General features: G+C 46.2%; 1 protein-coding gene across 2 annotated transcripts; it reads right to left on the bottom strand.

Moving 5' to 3' along the window:
• Window positions 1-549: 549 nt before the first annotated feature.
• Window positions 550-25,901, bottom strand: LOC109875199 (uncharacterized). 2 transcript variants are annotated; one of them, XM_031810248.1, is made up of 12 exons: window positions 25,320-25,901; window positions 19,627-19,764; window positions 19,114-19,251; window positions 15,041-15,178; window positions 12,220-12,357; window positions 11,801-11,881; window positions 10,910-11,551; window positions 7,203-7,430; window positions 4,827-4,869; window positions 3,893-3,938; window positions 2,313-2,532; window positions 550-2,209 (listed from the first exon to the last, which is right to left on the bottom strand). In XM_031810248.1, exons 1-12 carry the CDS (start codon window positions 25,665-25,667, stop codon window positions 599-601), a joined length of 3,771 nt encoding a protein of 1,256 aa, XP_031666108.1. In that variant the 5' UTR covers window positions 25,668-25,901; the 3' UTR covers window positions 550-598. The 2 variants fall into 2 exon arrangements, with proteins under 2 accessions (XP_031666108.1, XP_020323020.2); XM_020467431.2 differs by lacking the exons at window positions 15,041-15,178; window positions 19,114-19,251; window positions 19,627-19,764; window positions 25,320-25,901 and adding an exon at window positions 14,751-14,995.
• Between the last annotated feature and the right edge of the window lie 32 nt (window positions 25,902-25,933).

The following is a 25,933-nucleotide window of genomic DNA, read 5'->3' as shown; positions in this document are numbered from 1 at the left end:
CTGACTCTCCCCCTCCTACTCTCTCTCCTGCTCAGTACTAGAGTTTGGTTCCTGACTCTCCCCCTCCTACTCTCTCTCCTGCTCAGTACTAGAGTTTGGTTCCTGACTCTCCCCCTCCTACTCTCTCTCCTGCTCAGTACTAGAGTTTGGTTCCTGACTCTCCCCCTCCTACTCTCTCTCCTGCTCAGTACTAGAGTTTGGTTCCTGACTCTCCCCCTCCTACTCTCTCTCCTGCTCAGTACTAGAGTTTGGTTCCTGACTCTCCCCCTCCTACTCTCTTTCCTGCTCAGTACTAGAGTTTGGTTCCTGACTCTCCCCCTCCTACTCTCTCTCCTGCTCAGTACTAGAGTTTGGTTCCTGACTCTCCCCCTCCTACTCTCTCTCCTGCTCAGTACTAGAGTTTGGTTCCTGACTCTCCCCCTCCTACTCTCTCTCCTGCTCAGTACTAGAGTTTGGTTCCTGACTCTCCCCCTCCTACTCTCTCTCCTGCTCAGTACTAGAGTTTGGTTCCTGACTCTCCCCCTCCTACTCTCTCTCCTGCTCAGTACTAGAGTTTGGTTCCTGACTCTCCCCCTCCTACTCTCTCTCCTGCTCAGTACTAGAGTTTGGTTCCTGACTCTCCCCCTCCTACTCTCTCTCCCTGCTTCTGAGAGCCGGTGCCATGATGCCGTTGGATGTGGATCTTCAGATGGACTATGCGATTGAAACACTTCTCACACTGCTGGCATGTGGAGCGCATGTGGGCCCTGAGGTGTTTCTTTTCAGTGAACGAGCGTTGGCACAGCTGGCACGTGTGGGGTCTCTGCCAACTGTGGACGACTGTATGTTTCTGTAGGTGTTTAAACTGGAAGAAATGTTTGTCGCAGATGTCACAAATATATCTCTTTGGACCTCTGTGGCTCTGAAGGTGTCTGTCCCGTAGATTAATGTTCTTGAATATTTCTGAGCATTCTGAGCACTGATAAGGATGCCGATGGTTCTCCTCGTGGATAAGCTTGTCCTCTTTGGTCCTGAATGGCACGAGGCAGAACTTACATGGGTAAACGCTGCCTTTCTGGTGGAGATGTCTGTGACACTTCAGACCCTGTTCACTCAGACAGCGTTTACCACAGTCTAGACAGCAGAGCTTCTTGATCTTGTACGCACACAAATTATCCTCCTTAAAGTGACGCTTGCGCTCTCTCTCCTCCTCTTTCTCCTGCGCCGCCCCACAGTTTGTCCCCCGACTCTCCTGCTCCTGGGGGCCATGATAGAGTTGGATGTGGTTCTTCATACTGACGCTGTAATTGAAAAACTTCTCACACTGATGGCACTTGAAGGGCTTCTCCCCTGTGTGGAGGCGCATGTGTGACTTGAGGTGGCTCGGCTGGGAATACGAGCGTCGGCACAGCTGGCACTTGTGGGGCTTCTGGCCACTGTGGACGGCTGTCGTTGGACCTCTGTGGCTCTGAAGGTGTCTGTTCCGTAGTCTAATGTTCTTGAATCTTTCAGAGCATTCTGAGCACTGATAAGGATGCCGATGGTTCTCCTCGTGGGTAAACTTGTCCTGTTTGGTCCTGAATGGCTTGAGACAGAACTTACATGGGTAAACACGGCCTTTCTGATGGAGACGTCTGTGACTCCACAGACCCTGCTCACTCAGACCGCGTTTACCACAATCTCGACAGCGGAGCTTCTTAATCTTGTACACACACAAATTATCCTTCTTGATGTGACGCTTGGCGCAGTCTGTACAGAGAAACCTATGAGGTTTTGTGTTGTGTTCACGTCGTACATGTTCCTTGAAGCTGGCGAGGTCCTCGAACTGCATGTAGAATTGGTCAAATCCAACAGCTTGTTGGACCTCACTCACACACACACCACAGGCGTACAGCTTCTTATGGCACTGTGTGGTGCAGGCGAGTACAGGCTCGGCTTCACAGTCAGTGCACCACTCCACAAGTCTCTCTTCTTTCTCTATTCCGCTCTGAGAATTATCAACGTTGGCCTTTTCTGTTAGACCAGAGGAACCTGCCGTTTCCAAATCCTCAGAAGAATCAGAGTCCATTACAATGTCTTCCTCGTCAGACGGCTCCCACTCGGTCTCATCTGATCTCTGCTTTCCCCTTTTCCTCCGAGGACAGACTTCTTCGTCATAGTCACACATCTCCTCAGTGATTTCCATCGTCAACGAACAACTGTCATCCTGGTCTCTGTCCTTACATGGTTCCTCACGAAAAGAAACAAAAACACATTTTACTATCAGCATGTCTGCATCATTCTCTAAAAAGGTTCTGTGATGATGTCACTGAGGTAAATAACTAAATACCCACCTCTCCATCCAGTAGCTCTGTCTCTCTTTCTCCAGAGGTTTCCTCAGCAACAAAAGGCTGGCTCATCCACTTCCTGGTGTGACTGCATATTGGGCACATCTGAATGACAGAGAAGCTCCTCTGTTGACCCTGCAAGCTGACCTTGCACTCAAATCCACACCTCCTACACAACCGGAAGAGCTGCAGGAGACAGTCTCTGTTCACACACAGGTCACCACTCCTGTGGATGGAGGTGAAGTGACAATTAACAAAATGGTGCTCATCACAAAGTGCTGTTAATGTAAAAGCCACTTAAGACTAAATAAAAACAAAACGCAACAAACATTTTTTTTTACTGAGTTAAAGTTCATATAAGGAAATCAGTCAATTTAAATAAATAAATTAGGCCTTAATCTATGGATTTTACATGACTGGGAATACAGATATGCATCTGTTGGTCACAGACAGCAAAAAAAAAAAAAAGTAGGGGCAGAGTTGATCAGGCTGTTGATTGTGGCCTGTGGAATGTTGTCCCACTCCTCTTCAATGGCTGTGCGAAGTTGCTTGATATTGGTGAGAACGGGAGCACGCTGTTGTACACGTAGATCCAGAGCATTCCAAACATGCTCAATGGGTGACATGTCTGGTGAGTATGCAGGCCATGGAATAACTGGGACATTTTCAGCTTCTAGGAATTGTGTATAGATCATAGCGACATGCAGGCCGTGCATTATTATATTAGCGGGAACTGGAACATGCCGTCATACACATCAATCCAGAGCATCCCAAACATGCTCAATGGGTGACTGCTGGTGAGTATGGTTGGAAGAGATGGAGACCCGCAACAGTGTCAAAAAAAAGGAATAAATCCAAAAATGGCGCTTGAATGCGAAATAAAGATGATCATGTGACATATGCAATTATTATTGAAGTAAAAGCCAGGTGTGTGTTCCAACGATTTACACTGATGATGGCCTGAGGCCGAAATATTTGTGTTTTATTTTCACCTTTTCATTTATGCACTTGTTGGACGTCCTGCCAAATTCTCTAAAACGACGGAGGTGGCTTATGGTAGAGAAATGAACATTACATTCTCTGGCAACAGCACTGGTGGACATTCCTGCAGTCAGCATGGCTATTGCAACGCTCCCTCAACTTGAGACATCTGTGGCATTGTGTTGTGTGACAAAACTGCACACTTTAACGTGGCCTTTTATTGTCCCCAGCACAAGGTACACCTGTGTAATGATCATGCTGTTTAATCAGCTTCTTCATATGCCACACCTGTCAGGTGGATGGATTATCTTGGCAAAAGGAGAAATGCTCACTAACAGGGATGTAAACACATTTGGGCACAAAATTAGAGAGAAAGATACTTTTTTGTGCGTATGGAACATTTCTGGGATATTTTATTTCAGCACATGAAACACGGGACCAACATTTTACATGTTTTATATTTTTGTTCAGAATAGTTTTTAAGAAAAGATGGATGTCTCAAAAGGTAGTTAGTTCCCGGTTATGTTCCGATCCCCTTTAGACATGTTGATATTTGGATGTATTTCCTGTATGTGGAATCATCAGTGAAGTGAATGTGGACTTACTCAGGAGAAACATCGACGCGGGTTCCATGAGGACGTGTTTGCACAGCTGTGGAAAATGAGATACATCGTTTCATATGTCACGCTGATATTTTGGTTCACTGTCAACACATTAATAAACAATTATATTATTCAAAAGGTGTAAAGTACAATGCCTTTAATGATTTAAATAAATAACTTTAATAATGACAAAGCAAGAGAGCTGGCCGCCCGGCCAAACAGAGCAATCGGGGGAGAATGGCCTCAGTCAGGGAGATGACCAAGAACCTGATGGTCACTCTGACAGAGCTCTAGAGTTCCTCTGTGGAGATGGGAGAACCTTCCAAAAGGACAACCATCTCTGCAGCACTTCACCAATCAGGCCTTTATGGTAGAGTGCTCAGACGAAGCCACTCCTCAGTAAAATGCACATGACAGCCCGCTTGGAGTTTACCAAAAGGTACCTATAGACTCTCAGGTCAATACAGATCATTATGTAGTGTTGTCCCCTGACTGACATACAGATCATTATGTAGCGTTGTCCCCTGACTGACATACAGATCATTATGTAGCGTTGTCCCCTGACTGACACAATGACATACAGATCATTATGCAGTATATATTCCTTCCCATTCCTCCAGCCAAATCACAGGTAGGCCTTTGCAAATATGAACAAATTAGCCCTTCCATGCAGTATTCTATCATACAGTGTGAAGTCACATTTGAAACGTGTTGTATTCAATAGAAGTGTGAATATCAGTGACATATTTTTTATTTAGCACGTGCGCGTAACGTTTAGGAAACGGGAACAAGCGTCCGAGGGACAGGGCGAACAGGAGTCTTTGCCACTCTGAACTTCTCCCCCTGTGATACTTGGCCTGTTATCGTATCATGAGTAAAATGTTGCTATCGTGACAACACTACTAACGAATATCATTAGCTCAATTGTTTCACAAACCTTTATTTTTCCTTTGCACTTTGAAGAACTTCTTCGCAGAGAGCTGTGTGGACAGATCTGGAGTCAATTTCAATCATTCTGAACATCATAAAATAGTTAGTCCTCAACCAAACCCCCTTGATATACCCTCCCCACCCTCCTGAAACCCTCTCCCACCCTCCCTGAAACCCTCTCCCTCCCTACTTGATACCCCCTCCCCTCCCTCCCTGAACCCTCTCTCTCCGTCCTCCCTCTGATACCCCTCCCTCCTTCCGTCCATTCCCTGATACCCCTCCTTCCTTCCTCCCATGATACCCCCTCCCTTCCTTCCCTCCCTGATACCCCCTCCCCTCTTCCCTCCCGATACCCCCTCTCCCCTTTCCCTCCCTGATACCCCCTCTCCCCTCCTTCCCCTTCCCCCCCCTGATACCGCTCCCTCTTCCCTCCCACCCTGAAACCTTCTCCCTCCCTCCCTGATACCCCCTCCCTCCTCCTTCCTCCCCCTGATACCCCCTCTCTCCTTCCCTCCCTCCCTGATACCCCCTCTCTCCCTTCCCTCCCTATACCCCCCCCCCTTCCTCCCTCCCTGATACCCATCTCCCTCCTTCCCTCCCGGATACCCCCTCCTCTCCTTCCCTCCGATACCCCACCCTCTCTCTCCTGATCCCCCCCTCCTGATCCCCCTCCCTCCCCTCCCTCCTTGATACCCCCTCCTTCCTTCCCTCCCTGATACCCCCTCTCTCCTTCCCTCCCTGATACCCCCTCCTTCTCCTTCCTCCTTCCCTCCCTGATACCCCCTCTCTCCTTCCCTCCCTGATACCCCCTCCTTCCTTCCCTCCCTGATACCCCCTCTCTCCTTCCTTCCCTCCCTGATACCCCCTCTCTCCTTCCTTCCCTCCCTGATACCCCCTCCTTCCTTCCTTCCCTCCCTGATCCCCCCGCTCTCTTCCTTCCCTCCCTGATACTCCCTCTCTCCTTCCTTCCCTCCCTGATACCCCCTCTCTCCTTCCTTCCCTCCCTGATACCCCCGCTCTCCCTCCCTCCCTGATACCCCCTCTCTCCTTCCTTCCCTCCCTGATACTCCCTCTCTCCTTCCTTCCCTCCCTGATACCCCCTCCTTCCTTCCTTCCTTCCCTCCCTGATACCCCCACTCTCCTTCCTTCCCTCCCTGATACTCCCTCTCTCCTTCCTTCCCTCCCTGATACCCCCTCTCTCCTTCCTTCCCTCCCTGATACCCCCGCTCTCCCTCCCTCCCTGATACCCCCTCTCTCCTTCCTTCCCTCCCTGATACTCCCTCTCTCCTTCCTTCCCTCCCTGATACTCCCTCCTTCCTTCCTTCCCTCCCTGATACCCCCTCCTTCCTTCCCTCCCTGATACCCCCTCCTTCCTTCCCTCCCTGATACCCCCTCCTTCCTTCCCTCCCTGATACCCCCTCCTTCCTTCCCTCCCTGATTACCCCCTCCTTCCTTCCCCTCCCTGATACCCCTCCTTCCTTCCCTCCCTGATACCCCCTCTCTCCTTCCCTCCCTGATACCCCCTCTCTCCTTCCCTCCTGATACCCCCTCCTTCCTTCCCTCCCTGATACCCCCTCTCTCCTTCCTTCCCTCCCTGATACCCCCTCTCTCCTTCCTTCCCTCCCTGATACCCCCGCTCTCCTTCCTTCCCTCCCTGATACTCCCTCTCTCCTTCCTTCCCTCCCTGATACTCCCTCTCTCCTTCCTTCCCTCCCTGATTACCCCCTCTCTCCTTCCTTCCCTCCCTGATACCCCCTCTCTCCTTCCTTCCTCCCTGATACCCTCCTCTCTCCTTCCTTCCCTCCCTGATACCCCCTCTCTCCTTCCTTCCCTCCCATGATACCCCTCCTTCCTTCCCTCCCTGATACCCCCTCTCTCCTTCCCTCCCTGATACCCCCTCTCTCCTTCCCTCCCTGATACCCCCTCCTTCCTTCCCTCCCTGATACCCCCTCTCTCCTTCCTTCCCTCCCTGATACCCCCCTCTCTCCTTCCTTCCCTCCCTGATACCCCTCTCCTCCTTCCTTCCCGCCCTGATACCCCCGCTCTCCTTCCTTCCCTCCCTGATACTCCCTCTCTCCTTCCTTCCCTCCCTGATACTCCCTCTTCTCCTTCCTTCCCTCCTGATACCCCCTCTCTCTGTCCTTCCCTCCTGATACCCCCTCTCTCCTTCCTTCCCTCCTGATACCCCCTCTCTCCTTCCTCTCCTTCCTTCCCCTCCTCCCTGATACCCCCGCTTCTCCTTCCTTCCCTCCCTGATACCCCCTCCTTCCTTCCCTCCCTCCCTCCCTGATACCCCCCCTCTCCCTCTGTATAGTAATGACCAGTTACAACTGTCTACCGATTTGGTTGCATTCCAGATATTCATTCCATCAAAAAATCTCACCCGTTTTCCCTGTTTCCGCTGGACTGACTTCTTGTACGCAGTCTTGTTCTCCTTTTCATCATCATCATCATCATCATCCTCATCCTGCTCCCTGGAGAACTGCCAGAACTCCTCGTCCGTCAGCGCAGCAGCATCTTCATCGTCACTGCCCGGCAACACAACAGTAGTCTCTGCTACACTCTCTCCAGACCAACCGGGATCTCCATCCTCCAGTGGCAAAGGTGACATCTGTATACATGTAGAACATATGTGCAGTTATTAACCAGTGCAATGGAAAGAACCAATGGAATAGTCCCAAAAGTGCAAACTGAAAAGTGCAAACTAAAAATGGAGCACTTCTCAGTCACTATCAACGGGTCTAACCGTAGCTACTTGGGTTGTGACGATACCAGTATCGCGATACTCCGAGGTATCGTGGCAAGGAAACAAAAGATGAAGCAGTTTTAATTTTCCTGAGGAAATCAGTCCTAATGTTGGAAATATTAATATGTTGTCACTAAGAGTCAGATGTTTATTTTCCAAGCTATAGCCCACATTTTGATATAAAGCAGGTTTTAAAAGGACCAAAGAGTTTGGCATGCTTCGTGTTTTCTTTCGGGAAAAAAAATAATTAACAAATCAAGTATCTCGATATCGCCACAACCCTAAAACCACCATTTTAGTTGGTGGGTTAAGCCACACAGTAACAGGAATTTTCCACCAAGACCTGACATAAAGTATAGTCATGATGGAAGGGTCTGACTGCTGAAACAACTGGGGAAGAATACACTGTGGAATAATGCTACAACTATGTACAGTGCCTTCAGAAAGCATTCATACCCGATGACTTATTCTACATTTTGTTGTGTTACAGCCTGATTTCAAAATGGATTCAATTGATTTTCTCTCACTCATCTACACACAATCACTCAAAGACTAATTGAAAATGTGTTTTTAGAAATGTTTGCAAATTTAGTGAAAATAAAATAAAGAAATCTAATTTACACTTGTACACACCTCTGAGTCAATGTTAGATTCACTTTTGGCAACAATTACAGCTGTGAGTCTTTCTGGGTAAGTCTCTAAGACAGGGACGGCAAACTCCTTCCATGGAAGGCTGAGTGTCTTCTGGTTTTTGGTTTCTCCTTTTAATGTGTCCAATTAAGACCTATATAGTTCCTATGTAATCAGTGACCATAATTCATCAAGTAAGTACAAGGGAGGAGTGAAAACCCACAGACACTCAGCCCTCTGTGGATTGAGTTGGACACTGGGCTCTATGAGCTTTGGACACCTTGATTGTACAATATTTGTACATTGTGTTATTTTTCATTCTTCAAACTCTTTCAAATTGGTTGTTGATAATTGCTAGAAAGCCATTTTCAAGTCTTGCCATAGATTTTCAAGCCGATTTAAGTAAAAACTGTAACTAGGCCACACAGGAACATTCAATGTTGTCTTGGTAAGCAACTGGCCTTGTGTTTTACGTTATTGTCCTGCTGAAAGGTGAATTCATCTCCCAGTGTCTGTTGGAAAGCAAACCATGTTTCCTCTAGGATTTTGCCTGTGCTTAGCTCTATTCCGTTTCACTTTTATCCTAAAAAACTCCCTTGTCCTTGACGATGACAAGCATTCCCATAACATGATGCAGCCACCACTATTCTTGAAAATATGAAGAGTGGTACTCAGTAATATGTTGTATTAGATTTGCCCCAAACATAACATTTGTATTCAGGACATAAAGTTATTTTCATTGCAATATTTTTGGCAGTTTTACTTAGTGCCTTATTGCAAATAGGATGCATGTTTTAGAAAATTTTATTCTGACAGGCTTCCTTTTTCACTCTGTCATTTAGGTTCGTATTGTGGAGTAACTACAATGTTGTTGATGCATCCTCAGGTTTCTCCTATTACAGCCATTAAACTCTAACTGCTTTAAAGTCCCCATTGGCCTCATGGTGAAATCCCACAATCCAAAGTGTAATTAATAACGTCACCATGCTCAAAGGGATATTCAATGTCAATTTATTTGTATTTTTTACCCATCTACCAATAGGTGCCCTTCTTAGCGAGGCATTGGAAAACCTCCCTGGTCTTTGTGGTTGAATCTGTGTTTGAAATTCACTGTTCAACTGAGGGACCTTACAGATAATTGTATGTGTGGGGTACAGAGATGAAGGACCTTACAGTATGTGTGGGGTACAGAGATGAGGGACCTTACAGTATGTGTGGGGTACAGAGATGAGGGACCTTACAGTATGTGTGGGGTACAGAGATGAGGGACCTTACAGTATGTGTGGGGTACAGAGATGAGGGACCTTACAGTATGTGTGGGGTACAGAGATGAGGGACCTTACAGTATGTGTGGGGTACAGAGATAAAGGACCTTACAGTATGTGTGGGGTACAGAGATGAAGGACCTTACAGTATGTGTGAGTTACAGAGATGAGGGACCTTACAGTATGTGTGGGGTACAGAGATGAAGGACCTTACAGTATGTGTGGGGTACAGAGATGAGGGACCTTACAGTATGTGTGGGGTACAGAGATGAAGGACCTTACAGTATGTGTGGGGTACAGAGATGAAGGACCTTACAGTATGTGTGGGGTACAGAGATGAGGGACCTTACAGTATGTGTGAGTTACAGAGATGAGGGACCTTACAGTATGTGTGAGTTACAGAGATGAGGGACCTTACAGTATGTGTGGGGTACAGAGATGAGGGACCTTACAGTATGTGTGGGGTACAGAGATGAGGGACCTTACAGTATGTGTGGGGTACAGAGATAAAGGACCTTACAGTATGTGTGGGGTACAGAGATGAAGGACCTTACAGTATGTGTGAGTTACAGAGATGAGGGACCTTACAGTATGTGTGGGGTACAGAGATGAAGGACCTTACAGTATGTGTGGGGTACAGAGATGAGGGACCTTACAGTATGTGTGGGGTACAGAGATGAAGGACCTTACAGTATGTGTGGGGTACAGAGATGAAGGACCTTACAGTATGTGTGGGGTACAGAGATGAGGGACCTTACAGTATGTGTGAGTTACAGAGATGAGGGACCTTACAGTATGTGTGGGGTACAGAGATGAAGGACCTTACAGTATGTGTGGGGTACAGAGATGAGGGACCTTACAGTATGTGTGGGGTACAGAGATGAAGGACCTTACGGTATGTGTGGGGTACAGAGATGAGGGACCTTACAGTATGTGTGGGGTACAGAGATGAAGGACCTTACAGTATGTGTGGGGTACAGAGATGAAGGACCTTACAGTATGTGTGGGGTACAGAGATGAAGGACCTTACAGTATGTGTGGGGTACAGAGATGAAGGACCTTACAGTATGTGTGGGGTACAGAGATGAGGTAGTCATTCAAAAATCATGTTAAACACTACTATTGGACACAGGGTGAGTCCATGCAACTTATTATGTGACTTGTTAAAAGCACATTTTTACTCTTGAAATTATTTAGGCTTTCCATAACAAATGGGTTGAATACTCAAGAATTCATTTGGAAAAAAATCAAAAACATAATTCCACCTTGACATTATGAGGTATCGTGTGTAGGCTTATGACACACAATCTTAATTGAATCCATTTTAAATTCAGGCTGTAACACAACAAAATGTAGAGACAAAAACAATTCAAGGGGTGTGAATACTTTCTTCAGACACTGTATGTAGTCACATTTAGGAAAACATACCGAATGTTAATCTCTACTCACCATTGAATGAGCTGGGCTGGTCAGTAGGCTTATTGGTTGGTCTTCAACAGCGGTTTGGGTATGGCAGGCAGCTAAGTCTTCATCATAAGATAGTGTAATGTCTCTCCTCTTTGTTAAGCTACTGTGACTTGAAGCACAAACTCCCATTTTTGCAAGCTTGTTTTGGCATCTCGTCCTGGTTCGTCGTTGCCGTAGCAACATGGAGGTCCTGTACATGGCTGCACACATATTCTTTGAACGAGCCCTGAGTAATAAGGCACCAGCCATGGCCACCATAGAGCTTTTTGCTGATTTGGTTGTGTTTGGATTCAAGCCGGCTGTAGCTGAGCTAGTGGACAGAAACTGGAAGAAGGTCGGAGCTGAGTTCCTCCACTCATCGGTCACAGTGGTCCAGTTGAAAGTTTTAATTGAAAGGGGACTAGTCTGGCGTAGTACGGAGTTGAAACGCATAGAAACTAAAGTGACACATTCTTTAGTTACCAGCTTCAGCACTTCCTCCAACATGGCGTGGCCCAGGCCAGGGATTGCCATTAGGTTTTTAGGGATAGCTTTGAAACGACCCCGCGCTAAATTATCTGCAACTGTCTCCCAAGGTCCGGTAAGTACTCTAGTTCGTAGCGATAGGCCGACACGAAGACTGACCTACATTAGAATAAAAAGAGCCATAAGAAAATATGTAGTTGCGCATTTTCCATCCACACAGAACAGACAAAAGGTAAAAAAGGATTGTGGCTGGAATTTGTCATTTAATAGACTTTTTGTGGAGCGATGGGTAACGATGCTTCGTGGGAGACTGTTGTTGATGTGTGCAGAGGGTCCCTGGTTCGCGCCCGGGTAATGGGGCGAGGGGACGGTCTAAACTTATACTGTTACATTGTTACTGTTACTTACTTTTGCTTCTTTATAAGTTTGATACCGTTGGGATCCTGATAATGTTGTTGTCTGCCAACGAGCAAGTCTGCCAACTGCACTCTACAATGAGAGGAACAAAGGGAGGGGGGAATTTTCACAACAACACAGCTGTCATTTTCCATGCATGCTACCATGTGTCAACAATATTAGACCTGCAACACACTGTATATTCTAAGGGCTGCAAATTTCTGGGAACGTCCCCCAATTCTCTGGGTTTCCAGAAAATCAGAATTCCAGAAGGTGGAAGATTTACAGAATCAAGATGGAAGAAGAAGCAGAAAATCCTGGAAACCTCATACCGGGATTTCTGGAAAACCTGGGAATTTTCTACCATAATTCTTAGCATATTATTGGGGGACTTATTGCAAATGCATATACACAAGAGGTTGCTGTCTGACCTTCACAGTCTGTGTTGAAAAAGCAACAGGAACTACAGCAGGTTGTTGGACCACTGATGTTGACATCTGGGATGCTGCTCCTGTTGTTGTTGTACCAGGCTCACATTTTGGTTTGGCACCAAGTCTGCCAACTGCACTCTACAATGGGGACAAGAGAAAAGGAGGGAGAGTTGTGATAACACAGTGGACATTCTCCATGCATGCTACCATGGTTTACTCAGATCACACCTGCAACACTGCAAATCCAGCACAATTGGCCCTGCGTCATCTGGGTTTGGCCGGTGTAGGCCCTCATTATAAATAAGAATTTGTTCTTAACTGACTTGCCTAGTTAAATAAAGGTTAAATTATTGTTTATTATTTTAACACTGTATTCTAAGCACATTTTTAGAGGAATGGTGGCAAATGCATTTGAGCAAGAAGGTATAGGGTTAAAGTTGTCCCTGGAAGCTGATATTTCCTAAGTTATACATTTTCCACAATTATGGTTAAGGTTAAGATTGGGGAAGCTGATTAGGGTTGGGCAGTATACAGATCATCTAACCGTCTTTCTCTCATCCCGGGATTTACGGTTTTACCGGCTTAGTACACATGCAGGAAAAATAAAAGAACATAATAAATATCTTACTGCGTTTTGTAAACACAAATCTAAAATTCTTCTTATTGTACAATGAACAAGAATATTAATGCAACATTTAACAATTTAAAAGATTTTACTGAGTTACAGTTCATATACAGTGGGGCAAAAAAGTATTTAGTCAGCCACCAACTGTGCAAGTTCTCCCACTTAAAAAGATGAGAGAGGCCTGTAATTTTCATCATAGGTACACTTCAACTATGACAGACAAAATGAGAGAGAACAAATCCAGAAAATCACATTGTAGGATTTTTTTATTAATTTAAATGCAAATTATGGTGGAAAATAAGTATTTGGTCAATAACAGAAGTTTCTCAATACTTTGTTATATACCCTTTGTTGGCAATTTACCTGTGTGGCTGCAAGTCAAATAGCATTGCACTTCTGTTGTCATCTGATGAAAATTAAGCTATTTTCCACCGAATACGTTGCACTAATGTATTTTCTGTGAAGGTAAACTATAGTTGCACATCCCTGATCACTAGGGGCGGAAGGGTAGCCTAGTGGTTAGAGTGTAGAGGTGGCAGTGTAGCCTAGTGGTTAGAGTGTAGAGGTGGCAGTGTAGCCTAGTGGTTAGAGTGTAGAGGCTGCAGTGTAGCCTAGTGGTTAGAGTGTAGAGGCGGCAGGGTAGCCTAGTGGTTAGAGTGTAGAGGCGGCAGGGTAGCCTAGTGGTTAGAGTGTTGGACTAGTAACCGAAAGGTTGCAAGTTCAAATCCCCGAGCTGACAAGGTACAAATCAGTCGTTCTGCCCCTGAACAGGCAGTTAACCCACTGTTCCTAGGCCGTCATTGAAAATAAGAATTTGTTCTTAACTGACTTGCCTAGTTAAATAAAGGTCAAATAAACTCTATTGAAACAAAAAAAAACACTTTCAATATAAAACGCGACCCCGTCAATACACAGCTTTCTCCTGTTGTGCTATTTACAAAACACACGTGACTGGCTCAACTGTTCTGGGGGAACTACGGTAAGCTTCATAATGTAAAATAATGTGACTGGCTCAACTGTTCTGGGGGAACTACGGTAAGCTTCATAATGTGAAATAACGTGACTGGCTCAACTGTTCTGGGGGAACTACGGTAAGCTTCATAATGTAAAATAATGTGACTGGCTCAACTGTTCTGGGGGAACTACGGTAAGCTTCATAATGTGAAATAACGTGACTGGCTCAACTGTTCTGGGGGAACTACGGTAAGCTTCATAATGTGAAATAACGTGACTGGCTCAACTGTTCTGGGGGAGCTACGGTAAGCTTCATAATGTAAAATAATGTGACTGGCTCAACTGTTCTGGGGGAACTACGGTAAGCTTCATAATGTGAAATAATGTGACTGGCTCAACTGTTCTGGGGGAACTACGGTAAGCTTCATAATGTAAAATAATGTGACTGGCTCAACTGTTCTGGGGGAACTACGGTAAGCTTCATAATGTAAAATAATGTGACTGGCTCAACTGTTCTGGGGGAACTACGGTAAGCTTCATAATGTAAAATAATGTGACTGGCTCAACTGTTCTGGGGGAACTACGGTAAGCTTCATAATGTAAAATAATGTGACTGGCTCAACTGTTCTGGGGGAACTACGGTAAGCTTCATAATGTAAAATAATGTGACTGGCTCAACTGTTCTGGGGGAACTACGGTAAGCTTCATAATGTGACTGGCTCAACTGTTCTGGGGGAACTACGGTAAGCTTCATAATGTAAAATAACGTGACTGGCTCAACTGTTCTGGGGGAACTACCCCGCCAATCACATGTATTGAAAAACCATCCCGTGGCTATTTCCATATACCCGGTATACGGTTTATATGGTATACCGCCCAAGCTTAAAGCTGATCCTGGATCTGTACCTAGGGGAAACTTGCCCCTGGATACCACAAGAGGTTGCTGTCTGACCTTCACAGTCTGTGTTGAAAAAGCAACAGGAACTACAGCAGGTTGTTGGACCACCGATGTTGACATCCGGGATGCTGCTCCTGTTGTTGTTGTACCAGGCTATATATTTGTTGTCACTTATTAAACATCCTAAGTATAAAAAATTGTGCTCCACTTAAAAGGATTGCTGTAGATTGTGAGTTATTTTTGATGTTTCCTATTGCCCTTATTTCAGTTTTTCACTGTACATTCGAAGCATATTTTTAGGCAACTCATTGCAAATGCATATACACAAGAGGTTGCTGTCTGACCTTCACAGTCTGTGTTGAAAAAGCAACAGGAACTACAGCAGGTTGTTGGACCACTGATGTTGACATCTGGGATGCTGCTCCTGTTGTTGTTGTACCAGGCTCACATTTTGGTTTGGCACCAAGTCTGCCAACTGCACTCTACAATGGGGACAAGAGGAAAAGGAGGGAGAGATGTCATAACACACATAACTCATTGCACCGCCGAAAAAAGGCCTTCTTCAGTGGCGTAAAGGGGTGACACTTCAAGACTGTGGAGTGAGTTTCCCCCCCACACTCACTCCACAGCGACCAAGTGGTTGAGTTAAGCACAACTGCAGATCCGAGTCCAACGGCAACATTATAAAGGACGTCGCACTGCTTGCTAGTAGCGAGTCCAGCTCCCCCTTGATACCAAGATTCAAACTCCGGTCCTCTGCTTTGCAAACATACATGACCTCCCTGGTGAAGCCTTCCAACCCATCGTGCTTTTGGAAAAGGCCTTCTATTGCACAGGGGGAAACACTTCAAGGCTGAGGAGGGACTTTCACAGCTCCTCATCTGCTACACTCCCATTGCTTTAAGGATATCAGACCTGCAACACAACGCTGTGCATTCTTCTTCTTTTGATTGGTTTATATTTTTCATTTGTTTGTTTTATTTTTTACACCAAAGACAAAACATACACACATGTGAACAACGACTACATCTCCTCTGCCCAGACCTGCATGCTCACACCCCCCAATCCCTCGTGCCTGGCCACACCCCCCCATCCCTCGTGCCTGCCTGCCCACCCCCCCTCCCTCGTGCCTGGCCACCCCCCCTCCCTCGTGCCTGGCCACCCCCCCCCCCTCCCTTGTGCCTGGCCACCCCCCCCCCTCCCTTGTGCCTGGCCACCCCCTCCCCCGTGCCTGGCCACACCCCCCACCCTCCCCCGTGCCTGACCACACCCCCCACCCTCCCCCGTGCCTGGCCCCACCCTCCCCCGTGCCTGGCCACACCCCCCCCATCCCCCGTGCCTGGCCACCCCCCCCCCCTCCCTCGTGCCTGGCCACACCCCACCCCTCCCTCGTGCCTGGCCACACCCCCCCCTCCCTCGTGCCTGGCCACACCCCCCCCCCCCTCGTGCCTGGCCACACCCCCCCCTCCCTCGTGCCTGGCCACACCCCCCCCTCCCTCGTGCCTGGCCACACCCCCCCCCTCCCTCGTGCCTGGCCACACCCCCCCCTCCCTCGTGCCTGGCCACACCCCCCCCTCCCTCGTGCCTGGCCACACCCCCCCCTCCCTCGTGCCTGGCCACACCCCCCCCTCCCTCGTGCCTGGCCACACCCCCCCCCCCCATCCCTCCCTCGTGCCTGGCCACACACCCCCCCTCATCCCTCCCTCGTGCCTGGCCACACACCCCCCCTCCCTCGTGCCTGGCCACACACCCCCCTCCCTCGTGCCTGGCCACACCCCCCCTCCCTCGTGCCTGGCCACACACCCCCCATCCCTCCCTCGTGCCTGGCCACACCCCCCCATCCCTCCCTCGTGCCTGGCCACACCCCCCCATCCCTCCCTCGTGCCTGGCCACACCCCCCCATCCCTCCCTCGTGCCTGGCCACACACCCCCCCTCCCTCGTGCCTGGCCACACACCCCCCTCCCTCGTGCCTGGCCACACCCCCCCTCCCTCGTGCCTGGCCACACCCCCCCCATCCCTCCCTCGTGCCTGGCCACACCCCCCCATCCCTCCCTCGTGCCTGGCCACACCCCCCCATCCCTCCCTCGTGCCTGGCCACACCCCCCCATCCCTCCCTCGTGCCGTTTTTTTTTCTCCTAAGAGATTGTCTGTTAGATATGCTCTCTGCAAGGTTTTGTAAATATGACCTATCATCTGAACATCATTTTCTGACTCAAATAAGATTCCCTCAAGGTTGCTCTGATGTCCAAAAAATGTCAAATCAAAATGTTGTAATGTGTCACTTTTAAGTTTAAACTATCTACATTAGTCAGTCCAAAATTTCTTATTAGTTTTGTCATGGAAATAAATGTATTTCCTGTTCCCAAGGCATTTCCGCTTTCTATGCCTTTAGTTTTCTATGTGGACCAATTTATCTTTGAAATTCTGAAAAGCTATCCAAGGACTGTTCCATAGCGTTGTGTTTTTAAGGAGTGTTATTGGTTCATGTAGAATCCAAGGACTGTTCCATAAGGTTGTGTTTTAAGGAGTGTTATTGGTTCATGTAGAATCCAAGGACTGTTCCATAGCGTTGTGTTTTAAGGAGTGTTATTGGTTCATGTAGAATCCAAGGACTGTTCCATAGCATTGTGTTTTAAGGAGTGTTATTGGTTCATGTAGAATCCGTTTCATTTTCTTCCATATTGTTATAGTGTTCTTAACTATGAAGTCGTTCATGTTCTTAGCTTTATCCTTTGAAAACAGACACGTGAAAAGATTCTGGGGGTGAGAATGAGTATCTTCTTCCTACAAGTCTGGGAGGTTAAAACCATCTTCAATATGTACCCATAGTTCCACATTAGTGCCTTTAACTATACTGTATGTAGCAAGTAAAAGCCCTGGGTGGAGAGCTGATACAAGTCTGGGAGGTTAAAACCATCTTCAATATGTACCCATTGTTCCACATTAGTGCCTTTAACTATACTGTATGTAGCAAGTAAAAGCCCTGGGTGGAGAGCTGATACAATTCTGGGAGGTTAAAACCATCTAAAAATGTCCTTTAAAAAAAAAAATTTATTCTATGCATTTGATTGGCCCATATAAATATGACCAAGTATACTTTTTAAAGAATGTCTTTGATGGGGTAGTTGGCAATACCTCAAATAAATACTAAAACTGTCAGCCATGCCAATACCTCAAATAAATACTAAAACTGTCAGCCATGCCAATACCTCAAATAAATACTAAAACTGTCAGCCATGCCAATACCTCAAATAAATACTAAAACTGTCAGCCATGCCAATACCTCAAATAAATACTAAAACTGTCAGCCATGCCAATACCTCAAATAAATACTAAAACTGTCAGCCATGCCAATACCTCAAATAAATACTAAAACTGTCAGCCATGCCAATACCTCAAATAAATACTAAAACTGTCAGCCATGCCAATACCTCAAATAAATACTAAAACTGTCAGCCATGCCAATACCTCAAATAAATACTAACTGTCAGCCATGCCAATACCTCAAATAAATACTAACTGTCAGCCATGCCAATACCTCAAATAAATACTAAAACTGTCAGCCATGCCAATACCTCAAATAAATACTAAAACTGTCAGCCATGCCAATACCTCAAATAAATACTAAAACTGTCAGCCATGCCAATACCTCAAATAAATACTAAAACTGTCAGCCATGCCAATACCTCAAATAAATACTAAAACTGTCAGCCATGCCAATACCTCAAATAAATACTAAAACTGTCAGCCATGCCAATACCTCAAATAAATACTAAAACTGTCAGCCATGCCAATACCTCAAATAAATACTAAAACTGTCAGCCATGCCAATACCTCAAATAAATACTAAAACTGTCAGCCATGCCAATACCTCAAATAAATACTAAAACTGTCAGCCATGCCAATACCTCAAATAAATACTAAAACTGTCAGCCATGCCAATACCTCAAATAAATACTAAAACTGTCAGCCATGCCAATACCTCAAATAAATACTAAAACTGTCAGCCATGCCAATACCTCAAATAAATACTAAAACTGTCAGCCATGCCAATACCTCAAATAAATACTAAAACTGTCAGCCATGCCAATACCTCAAATAAATACTAAAACTGTCAGCCATGCCATTATGAAGAGGTTGAATTTTACCTGTAAGATTATTACATTTAATTAGATCTGCTTTCATATTGTTGAGTAATGGAATAAAGTTACCTTAATATATTGGTTGTCACTTATTAAGCATCCTAAGTATTTTAAAAATTTTTAAAAAAAGGTGCTCCACTTAAAGGATTGCTGTGGATTGTGAGTTATTTTTGATGTTTCCTATTGCCCTTATTTCAGTTTTTCACTGTGCATTCTAAGCATATTTTTAGGCAACTCGTTGCAAATGCATATACACAAGACGCTGCAGTCTGACCTTCACAGTCTGTGTTGAAAAAGCAACAGGAACTACAGCAGGTTGTTGGACCACTGATGTTGACATCTGGGATGCTGCTCCTGTTGTTGTTGTACCAGGCTCACATTTTGGTTTGGCACCAAGTCTGCCAACTGCACTCTACAATGGGGACAAGAGAAAAGGAGAGAGAGTTGTCGTAACACAGTGGACATTCTCCATGCATGCTACTGTAAAAAATACCACGCTGCTTGCTTAGTGAGTACCGCTTCCCCCTAATTCAGGGGGAAGTCAGGACCTCTTCCTCACAAACACGTGACCATCTTTGTGATGCATTACAATCCATGCGCCACCAAAAAAGGCCTTCTTCAATGGTGCAAGGGGTGACACTACAGGATTAGGAGTGAGTTTCGCAGTTCCCCATATGCTACACTACCATGCTTTAAGGATATCAGACCTGCAACAACACTGTTCATTTTAAGCATATTATTGGGGGACTTATTGCAAATGCATATGAGCAAGAGGCTGTAGTCTGACCTTCACAGTCTGTGTTGAAAAAGCAACAGGAACTACAGCAGGTTGTTGGACCACCGATGTTGACATCTGGGATGCTGCTCCTGTTGTTGTTGTACCAGGCTCACATTTTGGTTTGGCACCAAGTCTGCCAACTGCACTCTACAATGGGGACAAGAGAAAAAGAAGGGAGAGTCCATGTGTGCAACCCATAGAGATCGTATATTAAATTGCTAGAGGGGCTGTGTCATAAACCTTCAACGTTCCAGAATGGTATGATAATAGAAGCCATTTTGGGGAGAAATCCAAACCAGTCTAATAGGAATGAACGCAGTAAAGGCCGTGCTATGTGGAATACTTGGGACGTCCCTACCCCACTGAAGTTGACATATTAAAATGGGGTTACGGTTAAGTAAGGGTAAGGGATAAGGTTAGGGTTTAGGATAGGGATGTCCCAAGGATGCTGGATAGCACTGACCGTAAAGGCCTAGGTGATGCATTTCATGCTTTCTATTTATGCAGGAAAATAAAAGTTAGGCATGTGATATTACAGAACCTTTGTCACCTTAAAATATTGTCATATAAGTATAAATACAGTTTATACAGGTTTTATACCAATTTTCTTAATACAATTCCTCTAAAATATACAGTATGTAAACAGTATCAATGTTGGGTTTCTTGGAAAGGTGTGAGATTAAGCAATAAGGCCATGAGGGAGTGCCTGGACACAGCCCTTAACCGTGGTATATTAAGCAATAAGGCCATGAGGGAGTGCCTGGACACAGCCCTTAACCGTGGTATATTAAGCAATAAGGCCATGAGGGAGTGCCTGGACACAGCCCTTAACCGTGGTATATTAAGCAATAAGGCCATGAGGGAGTGCCTGGACACAGCCCTTAACCGTGGTATATTAAGCAATAAGGCCATGAGGGAGTGCCTGGACACAGCCCTTAACCGTGGTATATTAAGCAATAAGGCCATGAGGGAGTGCCTGGACACAGCCCTTAACCGTGGTATATTAAGCAATAAGGCCATGAGGGAGTGCCTGGACACAGCCCTTAACCGTGGTATATTAAGCAATAAGGCCATGAGGGAGTGCCTGGACACAGCCCTTAACCATGGTATATTGGTTTTATACCACAACCCTCTGAGGTGCCTTATTGCTATAAACTGGTTACACACATAATTAGATCAGTAAATATAAATGTTGTCACACCCATGGTCTCATGGGTGTGAATATGTTTTTCGCGACGCGGATCCTGTGTTCTGCCTTACTAACAGTACAACGGAGCGGATCCTATGCAGCGACCCAAAAAAACGACTCCGAAAGAGAGGGAAACGAGGCGGTCTTCTGGTCAGACTCCGGAGACGGGCACACCGTGCACCACTCCCTAGCATTCTTCTTGCCAATGTCCAGTCTCTTGACAACAAGGTTGATGAAATCCGAGCAAGGGTAGCATTCCAGAGGGACATCAGAGACTGTAATGTTCTTTGCTTCACGGAAACGTGGCTCACCGGAGAGACGCTATCCGAAGTGGTGCAGCCAACGGGTTTCTCCACGCATCGCGCTGACAGAAACAAACATCTTTCTGGTAAGAAGAGGGGTGGGGGCGTATGCCTTATGGCCAACGTGACATGGTGTGATGAAAGAAACATACAGGAACTCAAATCCTTCTGTTCACCTGATTTAGAATTCCTCACAATCAAATGTAGACCGCATTATCTGCCAAGAGAATTCTCTTCGATTATAATCACAGCCGTATATATCCCCCCCCAAGCAGACACATTTATGGCTCTGAACGAACTTTATTTAACTCTCTGCAAACTGGAAACAATTTATCCGGAGGCTGCATTCATTGTAGCTGGGGATTTTAACAAGGCTAATCTGAAAACAAGACTCCCTAAATTTTATCAGCATATCGATTGCACAACCAGGGGTGGAAAGACCTTGGATCATTGTTACTCTAACTTCCGCAACGCATATAAGGCCCTGCCCCGCCCCCCTTTCGGAAAAGCTGACCACGACTCCATTTTGTTGATCCCTGCCTACAGACAGAAACTAAAACAAGAGGCTCCCACGCTGAGGTCTGTCCAACGCTGGTCCGACCAAGCTGACTCCACACTCCAAGACTGCTTCCATCACGTGGACTGGGAGATGTTTCGTATTGCGTCAGATAACAACATTGACGAATACGCTGATTCGGTGTGCGAGTTCATTAGAACGTGCGTTGAAGATGTCGTTCCCATAGCAACGATTAAAACATTCCCTAACCAGAAACCGTGGATTGATGGCAGCATTCGTGTGAAACTGAAAGCGCGAACCACTGCTTTTAATCAGGGCAAGGTGTCTGGTAACATGACTGAATACAAACAGTGCAGCTATTCCCTCCGCAAGGCTATCAAACAAGCTAAGCGCCAGTACAGAGACAAAGTAGAATCTCAATTCAACGGCTCAGACACAAGAGGCATGTGGCAGGGTCTACAGTCAATCACGGACTACAGGAAGAAATCCAGCCCAGTCACGGACCAGGATGTCTTGCTCCCAGGCAGACTAAATAACTTTTTTGCCCGCTTTGAGGACAATACTGTGCCACTGACACGGCCTGCAACGAAAACATGCGGTCTCTCCTTCACTGCAGCCGAGGTGAGTAAGACATTTAAACGTGTTAACCCTCGCAAGGCTGCAGGCCCAGACGGCATCCCCAGCCGCGCCCTCAGAGCATGCGCAGACCAGCTGGCCGGTGTGTTTACGGACATATTCAATCAATCCCTATACCAGTCTGCTGTTCCCACATGCTTCAAGAGGGCCACCATTGTTCCTGTTCCCAAGAAAGCTAAGGTAACTGAGCTAAACGACTACCGCCCCGTAGCACTCACATCCGTCATCATGAAGTGCTTTGAGAGACTAGTCAAGGACCATATCACCTCCACCCTACCTGACACCCTAGACCCACTCCAATTTGCTTACCGCCCAAATAGGTCCACAGACGATGCAATCTCAACCACACTGCACACTGCCCTAACCCATCTGGACAAGAGGAATACCTATGTGAGAATGCTGTTCATCGACTACAGCTCGGCATTCAACACCATAGTACCTTCCAAGCTCGTCATCAAGCTCGAGACCCTGGGTCTCGACCCCGCCCTGTGCAACTGGGTACTGGACTTCCTGACGGGCCGCCCCCAGGTGGTGAGGGTAGGCAACAACATCTCCACCCCTCTGATCCTCAACACTGGGGCCCCACAAGGGTGCGTTCTGAGCCCTCTCCTGTACTCCCTGTTTACCCACGACTGCGTGGCCACGCACGCCTCCAACTCAATCATCAAGTTTGCGGACGACACAACAGTGGTAGGCTTGATTACCAACAACGACGAGACGGCCTACAGGGAGGAGGTGAGGGCCCTCGGAGTGTGGTGTCAGGAAAATAACCTCACACTCAACGTCAACAAAACTAAGGAGATGATTGTGGACTTCAGGAAACAGCAGAGGGAACACCCCCCTATCCACATCGATGGAACAGTAGTGGAGAGGGTAGCAAGTTTTAAGTTCCTTGGCATACACATCACAGACAAACTGAATTGGTCCACTCACACAGACAGCATCGTGAAGAAGGCGCAGCAGCGCCTCTTCAACCTCAGGAGGCTGAAGAAATTCGGCTTGTCACCAAAAGCACTCACAAACTTCTACAGATGCACAATCGAGAGCATCCTGGCGGGGTGTATCACCGCCTGGTATGGCAACTGCACCGCCCTCAACCGTAAGGCTATCCAGAGGGTAGTGAGGTCTGCACAACGCATCACCGGGGGCAAACTACCTGCCCTCCAGGACACCTACACCACCCGATGCTACAGGAAGGCCATAAAGATCATCAAGGACATCAACCACCCGAGCCACTGCCTGTTCACCCCGCTGTCATCCAGAAGGCGAGGTCAGTACAGGTGCATCAAAGCTGGGACCGAGAGACTGAAAAACAGCTTCTATCTCAAGGCCATCAGACTGTTAAACAGCCACCACTAACATTGAGTGGCTGCTGCCAACACACTGTCAATGACACTGACTCAACTCCAGCCACTTTAATAATGGGAATTGATGGGAAATTATGTAAATATATCACTAGCCACTTTAAACAATGCTACCTTATATAATGTTACTTACCCTACATTATTCATCTCATATGCATATGTATATACTGTACTCTATATCATCGACTGCATCCTTATGTAATACATGTATCACTAGCCACTTTAACTATGCCACTTTGTTTACATACTCATCTCATATGTTATACTGTACTCGATATCATCTACTGTATCTTGCCTATGCTGCTTTGTACCATCACTCATTCATATATCCTTATGTACATATTCCTTATCCCCTTACACTGTGTATAAGACAGTAGTTTTTTGGGAATTGTTAGTTAGATTACTTGTTCGTTATTACTGCATTGTCGGAACTAGAAGCACAAGCATTTCGCTACACTCGCATTAACATCTGCTAACCATGTGTATGTGACAAATAAAATTTGATTTGATTTGACAGCTGACAGCTGTCAGCCAAATCAACATTCAGGGCTCGAACCATCCAGTTTATAATTTGATACAATATCAGAACTGGTTGCATTTAAAACTTGTCTAAACCCTAACATCAACTGATTTCAGCCAGTGTGTATAGTCTGAAATCTGTATATAATGACATTGGTAACCAAATGCTCATGTCTCCGCCCTAACAATGGGAGTTGTTGTCCCAAAAGCAACAAGCTTAGGTTAAAAAATAAGCCCATAGGCATTGGGTTTACATGCATTCTGGGCAGATTGAGGGCGAGTGAAACCTCTCGTTTCGCCACTTCCTCTCTGGTATAGTTGTGGATTGACTGCATTGTTGGCACATTTGGCAATTAATTTGAAAAGATGTGTGGAATGATTCCATTGAAACTGGCAGGCTAAATCTTAAGGCTACAGCATACAATTACATTATAGACTATTCTGTGTTTCCAACTTTGTGGCAACAGTTTGGGAAAGGCCCTTTCCTGTTTCAGCATGACAAGAACATGAAGGGAGGTCCATACAGAAATGGTTTGTCGAGATCGGTGTGGAAGAACTTGACTGGCCTTCACAGAGCCCTGACCTCAACTCCATTGAACACCTTTGGGATGAACTGGAACGCCGGCTGCGAGCCAGGTCTAATCGCCCAACATCAATGATCAACCTCACTAATGCTCTTGTGGCTGAATGGAAGCAAGTCCCCGCAGCAATGTTCCAACATCTAGTGGAAAGTCTTCCCAGAAGAGTGGAGGCTGTTATAGCGGGGAAAATCAACTCTATATTAAGCGCCATGATTTTGGAATGAGATGTTAAACAAACAGGTGTCCACATACTTTTGACAATGTAATGTAGTTTGTCCATTCTGGTATTCTAATTCCTAATTCTATGATGCTAAAAGTTTAAGCATATGTATCAGACCTACATCACAACACTGCACTAGTATATTTGCAAGTACTACATTGCAAGTGTTGTAGTTGATAAACAGCCCTGGCATGTTTGATTATGAAAACTATGACACAGATGATACATTTTCATTGGACCAAAATACTGGGAAATTAAGTCTTTGGGGAAAAAAGAAACAAAAACTGTATGTTTAGCAATCCGAATTTTCCGCAATGGGAGCACTAACGTCCCGTTTTGGTGGAAGGGTTTCTCAGGGGATTTCGCAAACCTACCAGAAACATTTCACTTCCGGCCGCATTCAAATGTTTTCTGTGTGGCTGAATTCTCTTCCAAATGTAATCATTCCATGGAAATATGGTGGGAATCGCGGTGGATTTAAGCTTTTTCTTATGTTTGGCGCCCATCGTCTCTGCCATCAAATCCTTTTCATATTCCTCTGGTCTGAAGTGGTGTTCACACACTAAGAAATATTTATGCCTTTCCATTGGTAAATTTACATCCTTTTGTATGGCTGCTAACCATCGTCTGCATCTTTGCACATCATTCGCCGGCAAGCAATGATAAAGAATATCTTCGTCTTCCTGTGTGTTACAACCCGGTACAGCACACCAACCCACCATTATCACTGTGCTATCAAGTCAGTTTCAGTCGACTCTCTTTGGTAAACTAACGTTAACGAGCCGACCTTTCGGGTAGTCTCCCTCTGTAGACGTGAGGCCTCTCACATTAACAATATTTCAGCATATGTCTGCACAGATACAACAAAACGATATTATAAGGGATATAAATATCTGAACGCAAACATCCGTTTGGTATACTCAGAGACGGAACTGTGCGCGCAGGATATCCGCTGTGTTACTTCGTAGATTGCTATATTGGATCATTG

Source organism: Oncorhynchus kisutch, linkage group LG30 (genome assembly GCF_002021735.2).
Source record: "Oncorhynchus kisutch isolate 150728-3 linkage group LG30, Okis_V2, whole genome shotgun sequence".
Classification (NCBI taxonomy): domain Eukaryota; kingdom Metazoa; phylum Chordata; class Actinopteri; order Salmoniformes; family Salmonidae; genus Oncorhynchus; species Oncorhynchus kisutch.
This window is presented reverse-complemented; position numbering and strand designations above follow the sequence as displayed.